The 19,457-nt window shown below is 46.1% G+C and overlaps 1 protein-coding gene across 1 annotated transcript in view; it reads right to left on the bottom strand.

Annotated features, from left to right (window-relative positions):
• The window catches only part of ATP13A5 (ATPase type 13A5), a 32,439-nt gene extending 18,161 nt beyond the window's left edge, over positions 1 to 14,278 (bottom strand). The window contains exons 1-8 of the mRNA XM_010568445.1: positions 14,053 to 14,278; positions 8,401 to 8,574; positions 6,802 to 6,872; positions 6,645 to 6,725; positions 6,013 to 6,082; positions 3,672 to 3,806; positions 1,273 to 1,345; positions 342 to 473 (exon numbers count right to left, since the gene is read on the bottom strand). Of these exons, the coding sequence (XP_010566747.1) occupies positions 342 to 473; positions 1,273 to 1,345; positions 3,672 to 3,806; positions 6,013 to 6,082; positions 6,645 to 6,725; positions 6,802 to 6,872; positions 8,401 to 8,574; positions 14,053 to 14,115 (799 nt within the window). The 5' untranslated portion in view covers positions 14,116 to 14,278. The remainder of the gene's footprint in view (positions 1 to 341; positions 474 to 1,272; positions 1,346 to 3,671; positions 3,807 to 6,012; positions 6,083 to 6,644; positions 6,726 to 6,801; positions 6,873 to 8,400; positions 8,575 to 14,052) is intronic.
• Positions 14,279 to 19,457: the final 5,179 nt, after the last annotated feature.

The raw sequence follows: 19,457 nt of genomic DNA, 5'->3' as shown, positions 1-19,457 counted from the left end.
GGACTCAATGATCTTAAAGGTCTTTTCCAACCTAAATGATTCTATGATTCTAATCCAAAAACTCAGAAAATACATATTCAGTGTATTTGAGTATTTTCACTTTCTACTCCTGACAGTATATTAATCCTACTTGTTTTTAATGTGGATAAGAAATGCATATTACACAATGGCAACGTTCAAAAGCCCAAGACAAGTGTGAATTATTCAAGCCACAGTTTTTCCACCTCCTGCTGCAAACTATTCTAATAAATAGTAAACAATTTGCTGTCAGAATAGATAAAGATATCTCCCTGACAGACAACCTGCACAGGGCCTTAGCATTTCAAACTCCAAGGCTGTACCTGTGAGCATCCCTTCATTCACAATGCAGCTTCCATCAATCAGGACAGCATCACATGGGAGAGAGAGCTTTTTTCCATCTAAAAGAAGCATGTCTCCAGGGACTAAGTAACAAGACTCCAGCTCTTCACAACCTGTAGAACAATACAAAAATGAACTTTATTTGTGCACACATTCTGGGCAATTAAAAAAAAGTCTTAAGGCACATGCAACATCACTAAATTTCATGATTTAAGGCCAGTGTTTCTTAGAAATAATACTGGCTGAAAAACAACAGCGCAAAGATCAGCCCTTGTCTAAATATCTCCCTCCAAGTGGGTGTCTTCAGTTTCATTTGTTTAGTGTCCATAAAACACTCTGACCAAGAAAACCTATCCAAGGCCTTTACATCTCCCATCACCCAAGCAATTGCCCATCTCAACCTCTTTGGGAGACAAAAATAGCTATAACCCCTATTTTATGGGCAAGAAACTGAGATGCAGGAAAGAAAATGCATACATCAGTGGGAGCCATACGTCTAGACTCCTTGAAAGTCGTTCACAAGCTACTTGACAAGATTGTGAAAGTAGCCTATAGCTGAGAGGGGAAGCAGGTCTCGGAAGGCCAGAGTTGTTACCTAGTTGCCTGTTTGTGAAATTAAATTTTCCAAGCTGTTCTCAATTCTTAACACAAATTACTGGGTTCACCTGTATCATTACAGATGCTGCAGATACAGACGATGATGATACAGATGCATCATTACTGCACCGCATAGGCTGTGCCCACACTTCTCACTGCCCTGCCCGCCTCACCTCCCTCTGCCCCATTCTCCCTGCAGCTCGCCCTCTATGTTTCAGCAGTAGAAATCAACAGGAGCTGTGCAATTCCAGATACATTTCAACACATTAGTTAATTATATAGGCTGGTGAGGAAAATGAGACACAGATGACTCACCTTCGCTCTTCGTGCAGACTGTAACCTGGACTTTGTTATGCTCCTCAACGAGGTCATGCAGCTTGGTAGACTGCTGTTGATGGAAAGCAATTGCAGTGTTGAAACACCAATACTCAAGCGAAGCAGTAGGTTACAATTCAGTGAACATGCTAACATCACAGAAACTGAATTCTGCTGAGTTATCCAGGGGAGGTTTCACATCACTTGTTAGAAGTCAGGGTGCGAGTTCATTGAGTTAACCTAGAACAAGCTGCCATGGGAACATGGACCTAATTTTGTTTGCTTCCAGTTCATGCCGCTGTACCTCCCTCAGCCTTCAAGGGGCCATTCCTGCTTTGTGCCAGAGTAAGTCTCCTTAGCTGCAACATTGCTATCTACAGTCCCTTAGTAAAGGGTTTCTTTGTGCTCAACAGATTTACCCTTGCTAGGAGGCTACCAACAGGACAACCAAGTTGTAAAGGCTTTTGTTACAAAACTGCCATTGCAAGAAGAAAAACAGAAATTCTAATTTAGCTGGGTGTCTGCGCTTTGCCAGTTTCTGCAATCTAATTCCGACAATTACATATCCTGAGATAATGATGAAGTCAACTGTCATTGCAAGGCCATTAGAGAGAATGCCTTATCTTGATTTAAAAGTTGCAATTGCAAAAAACTAATCCCCGAGTATGGATTTCTTCATTAGCATTGTTCATGTGAAGATGTCAAGCCAGTTTGAAGAATATCCGGAGGCCCCAAACATTGTAATTCTTCCTGCCAAAATTATCAGTCGCACAATAAAACCAGCCTTGCCAAAGAAAGCTGAACGGACCATATCTGTTCTTCGTGCTCTGCAATACCAGGACAGACAACAACACTTTAAGTACAAAGTTGCGCTCAAAGAGATGCGAGCGCTTGTTTAACATGGGAGTGCTAGTCATCCTACAGATATTAGTCAGAGATACAAAAACGCAATGCGTAGCCAACACACCTGTGCTGGCAAATGCCCCAGCTATTCACAAAGCCTTTGCTGAGATCAGTGTGAGGCAGCAATAAAAGCATGCCCTTGGCAGGGCAGAAGGTGTGCAGGAGTGCCTCGTCAGCACAGCGCACCGGTGAGCACATACTGCCCAAAGTCCCACGAGTCTCGGGGCCTGGGACCTACACGGGGAATGTGCTGTGTGCCTCTACCAGCCCAGGGAAAAGCAGAGTCAATTCGAACAAAAGCCAGCTCCTGGAAGGGCAAGTTATTGTCTCCCCCTGAGCAGCACTTCACAGAGATGTTTGCTATACCACCTTCCCAAGGAACCTTTCAAAGGGCTGAATCTTGCCCTTCCCCAGTAATTCAGTGGAGGAACAATGATTTTAGCAGTGAATTTGGAGGCAATGTGAGCTGTGCCTGGCTCTGAAACAGCACATGAGCATGACAGTCAGGCCAGTGCACCCCAGAGCTGCTGTCCCTTCACCCCTGCCACCACCCCTAATCACATCACACTGTCTGCAGAAACTGTAATTCTCAGTGCTGTCCTCTAATCCTTACATTTTTCCTGAAGACTAAAAAAATATTTACCAGGACTCAGGAATCCACCGTTCATTTTTGCTTTTAAATCTTAACAATACAGAGGAATGCAATACCTAATATCCAGACCTGAGAGAATAAAATGTTGCCTGCCAGACTCCTGTTCCTATCGCTCTTTCCCACCTGTACTTTCATTCACATAGTTTATCTTTTTTCCCTATTATATCCTTTCTCCAAGTGATTTTTTTGCCTTCCCTGTGTATTTAAACTGGGTTCAGAAATCAAGGAAGTGTTTTCCAAATTCCCAGTGAGAGTGTTCTGCAATTCCAGCAGGAAGCACCAGGAACCTCAGCTGACTGCATGAGGATACTCAATGGCAGGCAAACATTGTGTAAGGCTCAGCTCAGCCTATTTGCCTTTGCCATAGAGACTGAAGGCTTCAGGTTTATCACAGGTGAGCGCTTTAGGTCAAAAAGTGAATGAGTTGAGATTATTAGAAAATTCTTCCAAGCAGCTGCATCCATGACAGAAATGTTGAACAAATTTGAGACATAAAAAGTCATGGGTTTTTTTTCTGTTAAAACCTGTTATTTAGCAAGCCTTAAGAGGAGTGAATCCTCCTGAAATTACAGTAAGAAGCAGACTCACACATATAGTCCACCTTCATAAAGTCTTACAAGCCCCAGGTATCATACTTCAATCTCTTTAATTCTTGGGAAGTTCAAGACCCCCAGGTACGACCCTTTTAACTCTTCTATAGCAATAAATCTGTAGTAATACAGCAGAATACACAGCAATAAAAAATAACCAGAAAGAGCATATAAATAGCTACTTGTGTCTGTGATAGATGAAATTGCTAGCAGAGTGCAGGATGGGGAGCTGGCAGGCTGCACAGCAGACTCACCTGTCTGAGGTCATACACGGTTAAGCCAACAGAAATGATCGACAGGATTATGATGGCCACTGAATACTCAGTGTAGCCTTGGCTCAGCCACAGCGTGAGGGTGAAGGCTTGGAACACGTAGAAGGGGTTTAAAATCTGCAAACGCAAATGTTACACACGTCAGGGGATGGTCATAACATGTCAGGAGAGATCAAGTGTGGGAAAAGGTGAGAACATCTCATTACAGTGTCCAGGAGTCTTAAACGCCAATTTAAAGTGTTGTTTTGCCATCCCAAGGCAGCATTCTTTCATGGCTGTTTTTGAGCATTAATAGCCTCCAGCTCTGAACTTATCAGCTTACATGTAGTTTGTGGTGTTTGTAATTAAAAGCTGTTGCTAACCAGTTACTATTCAGCAGCAACTACGCTGGCAACTTAAAGTCAGACTTAAGGGACTTTAAATCAGTTGGTTTCCCACCATAGCCATCTAACAAAGGTGACCTTAACATTTCTGATTCTAAGTAATTCCTACACACGAGACACTACCCACATGTGGAAAAAAAAAAGGACTGAATTACCTTAAAAGTCTTTAATACTTTGTGATTTCAAAAAAGTCACTATGAATACGATATTTATTTGGAAAAAGAAAAATGGTAAAGAAGAACTAATGGTCTGTGGTGCCATCAGTAATCAGTCTTAGACTACAGCTAAAATGAAGGCTTGATTTCCTCATACTTCATACTTTTAGCTACTCCACATTGTGTCAGCCTTACAAAACCAGTCATCACTCACTTTAATGTGTTATGCTAAAACAGGGCACAAGCCCCACTTAAGTTTGAGAATATAATTTTGGTTATTGTGGTATCTAACTAACAACAAAAGAATTAGATGAAGTTTTTCAGAGCCTGCCACTTGACTGGTCTGAAGGAATGACAGACTTTTCTGTAGAACTGGTATAACTAAAACAGCCACTGAAAGAGCTTTCTGCATAAAGATTGGAACTGAAATGAATTATTCATCTGGCAAATTTGGTCCCTCAATGAAAATTTAATACTTTTTTTGACATTCACTAGGACAGAGACAGACACTAAATCAGGGTGCCAGTCTTCGGACACTGAAGCTGTATCTGGACTGAAATATCACAAGCTTATGAGGACCAGTCTGCCTCCAGGCACCACCATTAATATTTCAAACATGAAGCTTCAGCCTTGGATGGAAGTGCAAAGTTCAAATTAAATAAACTTTTTAGAGTGCTACACTGGAGTTCTCTTCAAAACCATCTCCAGAGGGCACTGAAAGGTTGGTAACATCAAATCCAACCCATTTCAGGAGCCCTGGAGCTTTTCATGTGTTTTGTAGGGTTTCAAACAAACTCTACTTAAAGTTCAGACACATGCTAGCTTCGAGTCCCAGCATTCATAGCTCTTTTCCATTTTAAAGACATTCACGTAGCATCTACAATTCACTAAAGTGAACACAGATGACAAGACAGTATCCTGCATGCAAAGCCTCTGCTTACAGGTTGGCAAAAATGTATGTCCAGCATTTCTATATGCAAACCCAACAAGTAACCATCTATACACGTCTCTCCTCTTATCCACAAGACGTGTTTTGTCCCCTGTAGAGGAAGAACAGTCTTAGCAGTGTGTCCTTATTTATGCATGAAAAAAAATGTCTTGCGTCTATGGCATAGGAGAAAAGGAAGTTACTAGGTGAACAAGGCAATTATAAAATAGGAATTTTGCAAATGTTTTCCTCCCTTCTAAAGCACACTCCTGATTTAAACTGCAGTTGTGCTCACAAGCAAGCTTGTACAATGCTCTGTGCTACTTTTGGACTACTAAAACAATGCTATTAAAGAGGAACAAGTCTGCCTTAGTTGTAGGCATAAAATTTTCACTGCAGATCATTATCAAGAGGCTGCATGAAAAGACAGAGTTACTGATGTGGTTATGGTCAGTCCTAGTAGTTGCAGAAAGCACGAGCACTCCAGGTGCATGTCGCTGCTCAGTCATGAGGCAAGATGTCCCTGTTCATGGCAGATGTTCACTCAGGATTAAGGGCCTACAGCAGAGGAGGAGGACATCAGTCCCCCACACTACTGCTCTCCAAGAAGGGACACAGTCATCATCAGGGAAACATTTAGCTGTCATAAGTATGCAGCACCAAGCATCCTCTTAGCGTCATATTCTTCCCTTTAACCTTCTGCCAGGAATGTGTGCTAATAGCCATAAAGGATGTTCACCAACTTTCCTCCATGGCTTATGCCTATGAAGCATCAATCACCCCATCCCAGCACGCCCAGGTAAAGCCTTCAAAACACTTCAAACCTGTCCCACCAAGTGCCAGTCTGACTTACTGACCTCTTTAAAAAGTAACTTCCAAATAGGACGAATTTCAACTTCGATGGCATTAGGCCCACACACCAGCTGCCTGCAGGAAGGTAGAGAAGAGTTCACCATGTTATAGCTTAGTCATGTAGGATAAGACTTCATGTGGAAAACTGGGCACCCAAATAACATTAACACTTATCTAAAAAGTAAGTCCTGGGGGCACCATATGGCTGAGCAGGGCAAATAAACCTGTCAGGAAGGTAGTGTCTCCGAGACGACTTTACACAGAGGCAGAATATTACTGTTTCCTTGCTGAAAAGATTGTCAGTTTGCTGCTAAACCCTTTGATGAGCTTTCCAGAGGCCTTTTAAGGGGAAAATGGCAAAGACTGACAGTCATGGCTTGCTGTGCCCTGAACCCCAGGTGGAACCAGTGGCGTTTTCCCCAGATGGATATTCAGTCTGTGGCATCACTGAGAAGATAATGAGCTCAATAAAGTGTGAGGGATAATGATTTTGCACCTTTCCAAATGTCACCCACAGAGTTTGCACTGCCTTACTAAGATGAGTAGCAAGAAGCTCACATGAATTTGAAAGGAAGGATTAATAGGTCACACTGTCACAATTAGCTCATACATCTATCTAGTTGTATGTAGACAGTACCTGATCTTCTGTTCTTCCCTTGTGAGGCCAGCTCCAAACTTGTGGTGTATGCTGTGACATGTGTTGCTGTCTTCTAATGATCTAGGGTAACAGGAGAAAGTTCAGACAAGGGAGTCCCCTACCACAAAGGGTTTTGTGACAGGCTGTTGACACTCACCCAACTTTCTTGAATTCTTTTACAGAAAAGTCCCAAATATAACGGATTTTCTGCACCTGGATACATCTGATCTGCAAGACCAAATAGCAAAAATTCATTTGCCATTCAAGGGAAAACCATCTCACTGTTACAGAAATGCTTCCCTGTGTTTTAGGGGAAAACTTGAGCTTATGTAAACAAGATCTGCAGGAAGATGCTGACAGAGCACCCTTGGGAGCCTCCAGGTGCCCCGACTCCTATTTCCACACACCCCCTCCCTGCCATCTTTCTTCTCCATTTTATAGATGACATACCTTTAACTGTGGCTTCATTACAGCTCTGTTTATGACAGAGTCTTTATCAGCTACAAGAGGACCACCTAAATCACTACCAACAGGTAGAGCCAATGTGGACAAATCAATCCAGGTCACTTTCTTCCGGCTGTACCTCTGAAACTCATCCTAGAGAAATAGAGCACAGTTCAGTCATGAGCCCCAAATATTGCCTGTGATAACATTTCCTGTCTCTGGGAAGTATATATGAGATTTCCAGAGAACTACAGTACTGTGACATCATTGCAATCATAGCAAATGTAAGTCCATAGTAACAGGCATGTTGGTATCAGTGTTTTAGTACCAATCAGTAAAGCACTTCGAAGTCACTCTCGCAATCATCTCCATTTGCTTTGGTTCATGCTGCAGAGCAATTTCAGGGAAGATGAAACTAAACCAGAAGATGTGCTTCAATAGCTACTGGGTGGATATTCGGTCTATGGGATCAGACTAGAGCTAGTTGGAAGTAAAAGCTTTCTAAAACACTTCTAGTGCGGACGTTGAGTCCTCAGCAACAGCTACTTTGCTCTACAAAGCTCCTATAATGCTGTGTTACTTGCTATACATCCATAGCCAAAAGCAACTCAGCTTTACTGCTATACATGCCTTTGTCAGACTGTCCTTTAATCAGTTTAGTCTACCGTACCTAGTTACAATGAGCAATAGATTACTCATTCAGTGGTTTGAGTGCATTTATTTTAGTAATATCATTGCAACGTTGAGCATTAAGTGTCTTAAGCGTTTGCTCTGCTAGAATTACGTTGGGTTTTAATTTACAGTCATGGAGTCTTAGAATATAACTAATGCCTGAAACCCAGATCTCTAAAACCTATCTCCTCAGCATTCCCCAATAACTTTAAAGCAGAAAGGCTACTAACAGCCACAACTTCCGAAGACGATCCCTCCACTGAAGTCAGTTGGCTGCACCCCATGCACATAAAGGAAGGGAAGAGGCAGAGCTGTTTTATGGAACATGTCATTGGCAGAGGGCAGCTGCTGGAGCCTGTGGATGGGCAGCAGCATTGCCTGAAGCCTGCTCCGTGCCCAGCCTTCAGGCAGAGTGGCTGCAGCCTTTTTAGTGTAAATATGGTCTTTTACACAGTATTTCAAACTCTGCAAATAAAAATGCTTGGTCCTCTGAAGCTTGACTCGCCCCTGCCGCTCCACTTCCAAAGTGGAAGGTGTTATTAACCTGCTACATCATGCAGACAAAGACAGACTGGCTGCCCTATCTGTGAAAACAATAGGATCTGCAAATAACAATCATCGGCTACGAGGGTTCACCTACTGTTGTTCTGAGCAGAACAATGTCCGCTTCTTCCAAGCTGCAGCGGGTGCAGTTTGCCCACACATCCCACTCTGGCTTCCAGTAGAAGAGCAGCAGCAGAGCCCCACAGGACAAGATGTATCCAGCAATGCACAAGGCCTTTCGGCAGCCTTGAGTTTTGTAGCCAAAAATCTCCTGAACAGCAAAGAGAAAGCATTCTTTGTTAACAAGTTTGACCCTGGTCTTTGTTCATCAGGAAACACAAGCTTATTGAAAAGAAAGGCTGGTGACTGAAGCCTTACCTCATAACTGCCCAAGGTCATTTTTGGAAATGAGAGTTTGCTGATTGATGTGACATAGTTAAGAATACAGCAGAGCTGCTGAAAGGAGGATGCTGCTGGGCTGCTGCCGGCAGAGGAGCGTTCTCAAATCAGCTCTCCCAGGATTAACGAAGAATTAACTCCAGTCTGGAGCTTTTACCATCAAGACTGCAGCTGACCCTTCATGGTAACAGTTCTCTAACTGCAGTGCTAGCACCAAACAGCCCTGCCTGCCACCGAGGATGTCTCCATGCGAACATAGTGCTGACTGCTGAAATCTACCTCGCAGCAGGGACACAGAATCTGCCTCAGGGAAGGAAAGCTGCCAAGCCCCAAGGAACACCTCCCAGGTACCAGGTACCATGCCTATTGGTGTGTTATCTTTCACCATGTACACCTTATCTTGAAAACAAATATGGAAGGGCTCTTTTTGCTCTGTACACTCTCTTCCTCCAACTTATTCCCCAAGTTGTCTGTCATCTTCCCTACTTGCCCTTTCATTTTGATGGCCCAGTAGTCATCTATTCAGTGATGCTCCATTGCCTGTGAAGATCGTTAAGTTCATAGCTTTAGTTTTTCCACTTGAGAAGAACTCTGGATTTTTGTACCCTTTGGTTTGCTTTAAACCTACCCATGGGCTAACAATAACTTCAATGCCTGTAGCATAACTGGATCATTCCCTACACGCTTGGTGCTTTCCCAGCCCTCTCAGCACCCAGCAGGGCATGAGGGAAGGGGGGAGAAGCTCCATCCACAGCTGGTAGCTCACAGCACCCAGGGATGCCAACCCTTTGTCACTCACATCCAGCCTGGCCACAGCTCTCACAGCACTGAGACAGCAGCCGTGGTAGGTGCCACCCTGGCCCTGCCACCCTACACCCACCCACCCCCTCAGCAGCCGTGTGAGTGTCCCTTTCTGCTTCCCCATAGGCATCAAGGCAGGAACCCAGGCAGCCCCCACCACGGGCCTCATGTTGTGCCATCCGTGCTATGGTAGATTGTATAAAAGTTTATTTGGAAAAAGAATTTTGTTTTAAGGCTGAAATGAAAACTCAGTAAAAGACATTTAATTTTTTGTGTTGCACCCACTGCTGAAAAAAAACCAAAACCCAAACAAAACAACGCAACCCGCCCCACACCACCCCTCGACAATTGTTTTTCATCAGGTATCTCCATTCCAGCTGCCGTGATCCATTTGTTTCCCTATATAGGGCACTTCCCAGACACTTCTCAGCTTTCTTCCCGCTCCAAAAAGCCCAGCTCCAGGCAATCCCTGCAACTTTTCCCTAGGGCTGATGACGAGGGACAAGGGCAGGAGAGCGCAGTTGCTCAGGAGCAAGCGGCAGCAGTGGCACCAGAAGCAAAAGCGGCTGCGGTGCTGCCCTGCCCGAACCTGGCCCCTCGCCCCCGCACCAGCACCCACGCTGCCTGCCGCCCACTGCTCGTGGGTGCTGCAGGACAGGCCTGTGCAAGGAGCTGCAGGAGCAATGGCGGAGGTGAGATACCTAACCCTGACCACATAACAGTTACCCACCCACCGGGCAGCACCTGCCCCTGGGGAGGTATCAAGTGACCCTGCAGACGTGGGCAGAGGTAGGAAGTAAAAGGAAAGGGTTTTGTATGTCTGCTTGGGACTACACTGAATGTTTTTCCAGAATAGCTTGCCAGCTAAAGTACACAATGCCATGGGATAGTGTAACCTATTGACGTGGCTTACACAGTTGAGAGGAGGGGGAGGAAATGGTGGTTTAAATTATAAACAAGAAGAATAAAAATGAGGAAGTCCCACATCTGGAATATATGACAAAGAAATGCCGGAAGGATAACTGGTGCTTTACAGGAAAGAGTTTGCAACAAAGCAGTGCTCCTAGGAGAGGGCTTCTACAGAAAATTGTACTGGTTCAACTTCAAATAAAATTTTCAAGTGATTTAAAGGCAGTGGAGTAAGCACCTATTTAGTTTAAGAGAGCCATTAACTTGATTTATCTGAACTCTGATCATAATCAACATAAACTAAGCTGAAATCAATGCAGCTTAACTGAAATAAAGACAATCATGCAGCCCTTATACCAGGTTAGCAAAATCCATTTCAAACCAGCTCTGTAGCTTTTAGATGTGCAGCCCTACTGTATACAAAATATTACTCCCATGGAGGCCACAGAAGTTTAAATCAATAAATACAAATGCTGTTTTCAGGGTGGGAGGACAAACCACAGCATCCACAAACAAGGAAATTCAAGGAGATTTTCATTGGCTTGCCTTTTCATAGCAGGGTTTTTATAAATACACTCCAGATGCAGGCCTGGAAAACAAGCAGCCTGTTATGGGGGTGGCCGGAATGACAGGAGGTGCGTGGGACCACAACTCATCCATCACCCCAAAGGGACTGGAGAGGATCAAATCCGCAGCCAAAAGTGGAGGGAAGGCTGGGGAAGAGCTGCGGTGTCAGGGCTGGGTGAGCGCAAGGCCGGGAGTCACCCACCGAGAGCATTCGGGGGTTTCTAGCAGGAGCCGAACACCGGCTGTTGCCAGCAAGTGGGGCTCTAGCGTACAGCTGTATGTTAAGCACAGCAACTGAGGAACCCAAAAACGCATTAGCTGTGATGGAAGATAATTAATAGAAGTACACTGTACATGTCTAAAAGGGATGGTTTAAATAAGCGGAGTTGTGCTGTGACCTCCTGACACCCGGGGTGCTGGGGACGTGCCCCTTCCTGGAGGCTGCAGGACCCCAGCACAGCTGGGTCATGCCAGGTCCTCACCCCTGTGCCAACTCGGGGCCAGGCAGGAGCCCGAGTGCCCCGGGCCAGCAGGGTGGCCTTGGCTGGTCCCGTCAGTCCCCATACAGCTGCAACACGTGGCCGATCAACTGCATCGCTCTACACAAGAGAGGAGGTACAAAGGCAGTCTGTGTTAGCGCACAGCCTGTTCTCAGAGAATACACACGGCATTCACAGAGTGCTTAGGAAACAGCACTGAAAGCCAGAGCTGAGGGAACCCATGTTCATGGCTGATTTACCCCACTGAGCCTGTCTGCAGTAAGAAAAGTTTTCCAGGAAGTGCAATACCTGGAAGCAAGGCTGCTCCGGCAAACAGGACTTTAGGAAGACGGATTCGATAAAACACTACTGTCCTGGTTTCAGCTGGGATAGAGTTGACTGCCTTCCTAGTAGCTGGTACAGTGCTATGTTTTGAGTTCAGTATGTGAAGAATGTTGGTAACACTGATGTTTTCAGTTGTTGCTAACTAGTGTTCAGACTAATGTCAAGGATTTTTCAGCTTCTCATGCCCAGCCAGCGAGAAAGCTGGAGGGGGACAAGAAGTTGACACAGGACACAGCCAGGGCAGCTGACCCAAAGTGACCAATGGGGAAATTCCATACCATGGGACGTCCCATCTAGTTTAGGAACTGGGAGGTGGGGGCGGGGAATCGCCACTCAGGGACTAGCTGGGTGTCGATCTGCAGGTGGTGGGCAATTGCACTGCACATCATTTGTACATTCCAATCCTTTCATTATTGCTATTGTCATTTTATTAGTGTTATCATTATTAGTTTCTTCTTTTCTGTTCTATTAAACCGTTCTTATCTCAACCCACGGGTTTTGCTTCTTTTCCCGATCTTCTCCTCCATCCCACTGCGGGGGGGGGAGTGAGTGAGCAGCTGCGTGGTGCTTATTTGCTGGCTGGGGTTAAACCATGACAACTACTCAGCCTGACACAAGGCAGGCTGTATCAGCTGCATCAGGGACAGAGCCAGGGCCCTCCTCTGCCAGCAGGGTTGCAGCCACAAGCTGGATGGGGCAAGAGAGGCGTCTCCTGGAAGCGGGTACAGCTCATCTGGGGTGCACAGACTCCCAGCTAAAAGGCTGCTTGTGGCAACAGCCTCACTCCACCCATCCATCCACCCTGGCCCTCCATCCTCATCGGGGAGCTGGCATCCCCATTGCTTCTTATGCAAGTAGAGGCAGGCATTGAGGGCCATATCCACACATCAGCTAGTGACCCGCTGAAGAACACTGCCTGTAGCAATCAGCATGACACAGATGATCCCTAGCTGACCCCTTACCTGTCTCCCACAGCAGATTTTTCATTTTGTGCTGGATCCAGGCTGCTGCAACTGGCCTAAGCATCCTAGTCTAAAACAAGCTTACCTGAGCACCAGCCAAATCCCAGCAGGAATTTACTGAAGGCAACCAGGAAAGCTGAAGCCCCACCGCTATTAGTAGCCCTGCAAGCAATCCTGATACAGAGGTGCAGGTGTGCTCTGTGGGGCAGGATCTCTCCCACCTGTGCATGCCCTGAGCACCTGCATCCCCATAATGGAGGCACCTTCTCAGTCCCCAAGGCTGGGCAGTGACACTGGAGATGCTGGGAAGCACCCGCTAGCAGCCTCTGCTTGCAGAGGACAGAGACTCCTGTCCTAGGGGAGCATGCTGCTGTGCTTCCAGTGCATGCAGCACATACATCTCTCTAGCAAATACAGGAGTGACAGGACTGTATTTTACACCTGTGCAGAGGCATCTACTTCTGTGCCCACTCTGTGCACTGGAAATATCTGGATTTCATCTGTTCCTTGCACAGAAAGCCGGAGGAGAAAGTCTTACTCCCACCCTCACCACACTCTATGTAATCACTCCATGTTAGCAGGGAAAGGAAGAGTTTCCAACTCATTGTGTTTGCAAAGCACTTACTTAGCACAGCCCTTCCAGGCTGCTGCACATAATCAATAATCAATCACAATCAAAGACAGAGAGTAGATTCAATTAACATTAATTTAAAAACCTTGTAAAGACAGAGCAGCTCCATAAAAGCTGCCGTAGAAGACCAAGAAACAAGGGATTCCTGCCATGAGAGCCATGGTAGACTTTGGTCATCTGCCCAATCTTCCTAGACCTGGTAAGCAGCAGACCCTTACATTTCAGGAAAAGTGATTTAATCCCTACTTCAGCCAATTGTCCATCATAAAACTCATTTGTAAGCACTTTCCCTATGACTTGCTTTTTGATACAAGATGAGCCAGTAAGGGAAAGTGTACCCATCAGTAGAGATTCTCACAATTAGGATGGAAAAGACAGTGGGGAAAGGGATGCTGCTCCCTGGCCAGATGACTTCTGGTAGACAAAGAGGTCTCTTCCATGTTTTGTGCCTCTGGACTTAAGTAGTATGTTCCTCATTTAGCCCTTACTTTGCAAAAATCAATCTCAAAAAGTCAGCAAGGGCTAATCCAGGTTTTTGCCTTCACAGTGCCCAAATGGGGAGTGAAGGTGAAGAAGTGGAGGCATATCCAATATGGGCATGTGGGAAAAGAGGTGCATAAGGAAACCAAAGCCCAGCGCTGTTCCCCATTCCTTACCAGCTCATTTTCTTCATCCTTGTTGAGAAGCACACAATGATCCTTCCAAAACTTTTCCTCCATCTGACCACGTTGTTTTCAGTCCTGGATGTTCTTTTTGGTGGGGTCAAGCAATGTTGAGCACAGTTACTGACTTGAACTCAGGCCAGTGTTAAAGCTACTCTCAGCATGGTCCTGTCTGCTGCCTTTGAAAGTCTCACAGCGCACAGGCTTCTTATTAGACTCCCAGGAGAGGGAGGAAAATCCACCCTCACGTGTAAAGACCTTAAATGCCTGGCTTATGCAAGGTGTGTGTTTGCCTCCTGGCTTTGCTGCATTTGCCAGGGTGGGGCTGGCTGGAGCAGATCTCTGGTGGCCAAGGGAGGGAGGACGCCTGCGGTCCTGTGCCAGAGAGATGGCTCTGCGCAGGGGTCTGAGGGAAATTGGGGCACATGGTAAGGAGAAGTGTGGGAGAGTGCCACAGACCCGTGCAGAGCTGACCCCAGAGCAGCCATCCTAGTGCCAGGAACCACCTCCAGCGTGTCACAGAGAAGCATCTGCTTTGGGGAGATCACAGTGTTCGGGCCTGGGCTTGGTTTTGGCACAGTGGAGGTGCATGATGGAGCAGTAGTTTTCAGGTGTGGATCTGGTCTGACCTTCCCCAGTAGCTCTGGGCATCACCTCAAACATGAGCTTTGGTTCAAATTCTGCCTGAGTTAGAAGGAAAGAGCAACACGGCTGGATGACTCCTTTGGAGAAGCCCAGCTGGGCAACACAGGACCCTTGAACAGCATGCAGCGTGAACACCTGCAAAGCAGGGAGAGATGGGGTCTCCAACCAGTCCCCCTGGCAGGGACAGCAGCGGCAGGCAGGCTTGGGAGCCCCACTGTGCATCTTCCAGACTCTTGTGTCCCAGCTCTCAGTGTTGTCAGAGACATTTTTCAGGCATTAACCTGAAATTGCTCTGTCTCCTCCATTTCTTCTTCTGTCACAAAGTCTGAAAACCATTTATCCAGGCAGGAAAAATGTGCTGCATTATAGTCCTGGAATAAAGTACATGGAGACAATGTCTCCGAGTTTGCTCAGACCCTTTTTGGTTCAGCCACAGAGAAGCAATTCTCTATCGCTGATGAGAAGAGGGGATTTAAACTCCATAGACACAGTCTTTGCACACAGTGTATTTCCCCCGTGATGGCAAAACAGGAATTCTTCTAAATTCTCCTTCCCCCAGGTGGGAGAGAGAATGATACCCAGGGAATGCAGTGCAACATGTCTGGAGTCTTTTAAGTCTCCCTCAATCTGCAGCTCCATTCTGGAAAGAGCTCCAATAACTGAGAGACCTTTCACTAGGCAGAATACTAAGGAAAAAAAAGCGTTTATCCATGTTTCTTCTCTTTGAAACAGAGCAAGGAGAGGCTACGCTGTCTGACCCTAGAAAGACCAAAGAGCAATTGTCACTTTGCTGCACCCTGAATCTACATGGGGCTGGCTCTGCATAGTCCAACCAGATCCATCTTTGGGGGGTTCTGCCAGCTGTAGTTGTGTCCATGAAACAGCAAAGATGGACCAAACACTGAAGAATCCTGAAAAATCAGGGAGGTGGTGCAAAAATAAGTATTTTTCTTTTTTTAAAATCATTGTCATTTTGAACTACCTAAAGCCTGAATTGAATCAGATTTCAACGAAAATGAACAGTGCTCCTTTGTCTCTACCTCTCCTCTGCGAAGGCATCCCTAAGCTTGTCGACCACACTGTTCTGCACATAAGCCACTGTCATGCAACTCCCTGGATGTGATGTACTTGCAAACATTCCACTCCCTGGTTTTCAGAAGCAGTGCCCATTTCTAAGGGTCTTGTACCTGGCCCTTACACAAAGTCCAGCTGTGTCCTTTGTGGACATTCTTGTGGCAAAAGGCTTGTACACAAAGATATAAAGTGCAATCCACTGTAAGTAGGTGACTGCCTACTACCAACCAACGCCTCCTGTAACTCTCCAGGGGAAGGAAACTCAAGAGACGTATCATTACCTGGGTGGTGCTACTAGTTGTCTCTATTTTGATCATCCAGGGTGAGGTGCATTTCATTTACAGGCATATGACCTCCAGTCTCCGGACCTGAGTCTCAGCAGGATGCCCACCACTACCACCACAGCCTAAGCTTGCAAAGTGCTCCCCAAACCGTGTGGGACGCCTCCAGCCCCAGTCCACCAAGCTGTGGAGCCAGCACCTGAAAAGGCAAAAAAGGACTCGGGGAATTACAGGCCAGTCAACTCAACTCGCATACAGAGACAGATGTGAGAGAAAATTCTTAAGCAGTCAGTTTGTAAGTACCTAGGGGATAATAAAGTGATAAGGAGCAACTAACATGAATCTGTCACAGGAAGATCCTATCAAACCAATCTCATTTCCTCCCTGACAGGGAGATGCTCCAGGGAACAAGAGAGAAGCAGCTAATGTGGCACATTTAGGCTTTTGACAGAGCTCCCCATGAGATACTAAGACACTGAGAAATAGGATTCCTTTACGACGGGCTGAAGAGTTGAACCCCAAGTAGGTGTCAGTGGTTTGCTGTCCATCCCGGGGGACCCAAAATATTAATGTTTTAGTTAGCAGCTTGGATAACAGGATGGAGAAGACAACTGAAAGGTGTTCATGACACTGAGCTGATGGAAGCACCTGCTTTAGAGGAAAGAAACAATGCAGTATGATTTTAGGATGCTGGCCTAATAGTCTGAAATGACTATGAAATTCAGTAAAATGCTGCACTTAGTAGCTGGAGGAAACAAATACAAAATGGGGAGGTAGTGACCAAGCAGGTGTATGACAGAGAAGGACACGCAGCTAACTGCAGGTTGAGTTTCCTCTTGCCAAAAATGTGACGGTCATTCTGAGCCACAGTAGCAGAAGGCTGGTGGGATCTGTAAGATGGGAGGAAACTATTCCACTTGACTCGGTGTTAGCAAGTCCTTGGCTGGAGTTCAGGCTCTAGGAAGGTGTGACCTAAACGGCAAGAGATGGGAAGTTTGGAAAATATGACCCATGAGGAAAAGTTGGATTACTGAGTTTGTTTAAACTAGAAAAGAGAAGGCTGAAGGGAAACATAGTAACTCTTACAATACACAAAAGAAGACAGTCAACTATTATTTTTCGCCTATTCTTATTAGAGACAAGGGGAAATCAGACTAATTTCTTGTTAGATTAAGCAATGAGATTTTCAGAGTTCGTTTAGATATTCAGGAAGATTTTCTAACTTAAAGGATAGTAAAATACTCAAACAGGCTACCTAGGGCAGGGGGATATTTTGTACAATAGAAGGTTTTAAGGAAAAGCAGGACATAATTTGCCAAGGATGATCTAAGGATAGGAAGATCTTGCCTCAGAGCAGATAGATGGACAAAATAACCATGTCAGGTCCCCACCAGCCTCATGATCCTGTGATTTCTGCAGGAATCCCTGTCCAAGCTCAGTAAAGCACAGCCCGGACCTTAATTGCAGTGGGGCAATGGTTCTCTGTGAATTTAGATTCAGGTAACCTTATTTAGCAGGACCATGCCATTTATTCCCAGGACCAACCAGTCTGCAATGAGACACCTGCACAGCAGTGTTCACCAGGTCTTACATTTCTGAAGTCCCATCTGTATTTTGTTTTGTGTATTTTCTACTGGTTTTGTATTTCTCCTGATGTTCCCATGATTCTGCCCTCCTCTTTCTCCTTCCCTGGGCTCTGATCAGGTTTATTCCTAGCATTGGTGAGTGTCTGATACCAAGTTATTAAAAAAAACTTAGCTGTATTGAACAGCTGAACAAAGCTGTTGAAAAGAAAAGCTGTGCTTTATTTCAAACCCTTTGTCCCAGTCTCCAACTGCTATCAGTTACCAGGTGGATCTCTTACCCTGAGTGTCCTTGCTCTACCTCTACCTGCTGTGCCCTAGCCATCTCACAGGTTGGGTTATCTGGAAGCAGTCCTACCAGATGCCCGAGATTGACATTTTTGAAGCTTGTAAACAGACCACAGGTTTAATGACTGCATTCTTCACCTAATCTGCAGGCAGGGGAGCCAAGAAGGTAAGTTTACTTAAAAGTCATTGTCATGGTTTAACCCCAGCCTGCAACTAAGCACCACGCAGCTGCTCACTCACCTCCCTCGCAGTGGCATGGGGGAGAGAATCAGAAGGGTAAAAGTGAGAAAACTCATGGGCTGAGATAAAGACAGTTTCATAGGTAAAGCAAAAGTCAGGCACGCACAAGCAAAGCAAACCAAGGAATTCATTCCCCACTTCCCATGGGCAGGAAGGTGTTCAGCCATTTCCAGGAAAGCAGGGCTCCGCCACCTGTAATGGTTACTTGGGAAGACAAATGCCATCACTCCGAACGTCCCTCCCTTCCTTCTTCTTCCCCCAGCTTTATATACTGAACATGACGCCATACGGTCTGGACCATCCCTTGGGTCAGTTGGGGTCAGCTGTCCCGGCTGTGTCCCCTCCCAACTCCTTGTGCCCCCCCAGCCTGCTCGCTGCTGGGGTGGGGGGAGAAGCAGAAAAGGCCTCGGCTCTGTGTGAGCACTGCTCAGCAATAACGAAAGCATCCCTCTGCTACCAACGCTGTTATCAGCACAAATCTGAAACATAGCCCCACACCAGCTACTGTGAAGAAAATTAACTCTATCCCAGGAAAACCAGCACAGTCATCCAGGTTTGTCCTGATCTCTTAAGAAGCGTGGATGAGACATGTTGGTAAGGACAATGAACTTGCCAGTAACAGCCAAAAAATGGTTCAACACTTGCTGGGTATCTGTGGGCACAGTGCACAGTTCAGGTATCAGAGGTGGTGTAGCTGTACCACCACAACACCCTCTGTGCGCTAGTCCGGCATCCTGGAGAGGACAGTGGGTCAGTCCATGCAGGACACTGTTCTTACAGGGCCAGATGCCTCCAGCACTGGGCTAACTCACTCCTGGTAAGCTCAGGGGAAGCGTGCTGCTGTCTGCAGTGGAGAAGTGTGCTGCTGTGTGCGGTACCCCCTTCAGCCGTGCACACATGGGGAAGAAAGAGCTGGAGAATTGCTTTAAAACATGCTGCCCACCAGCAAAGAAAACAAAACATTAGGACCTTCATGCAGATGGGCTGAAGGTTGTCAGGGGGCACAGCATGGTACTTTGTCTTGAGGAAAATGGATGGATAAAGGCATCTCACAATCGCTGCTGGCTCCTTGCCCCTTCCCCCAGGTCTGTTCACCTGGCACAAGCACCCACTGTTCTGAGCCTCTTGGCTTACCAGGACAGACTGTTTTGGCCTCTCCACAAGAGAACAACCAAGAGAAACGTGAATCACAGCCTGCCTGAAAGCCTTTCTCTCCTCCTTTCCATAGCACTGCCCAGAGCGGTGATAGCGGGACTTGCTTTCCAGGAAGACCCTGTTGTCCCCATTG

Source organism: Haliaeetus leucocephalus, unplaced genomic scaffold (genome assembly GCF_000737465.1).
Source record: "Haliaeetus leucocephalus isolate CR32 unplaced genomic scaffold, Haliaeetus_leucocephalus-4.0 Scaffold240, whole genome shotgun sequence".
Taxonomy (NCBI): Eukaryota; Metazoa; Chordata; class Aves; order Accipitriformes; family Accipitridae; genus Haliaeetus; species Haliaeetus leucocephalus.
The sequence above is the reverse complement of the archived record's forward strand: the minus strand, read 5'-3'. Positions and strand labels throughout refer to the sequence as shown.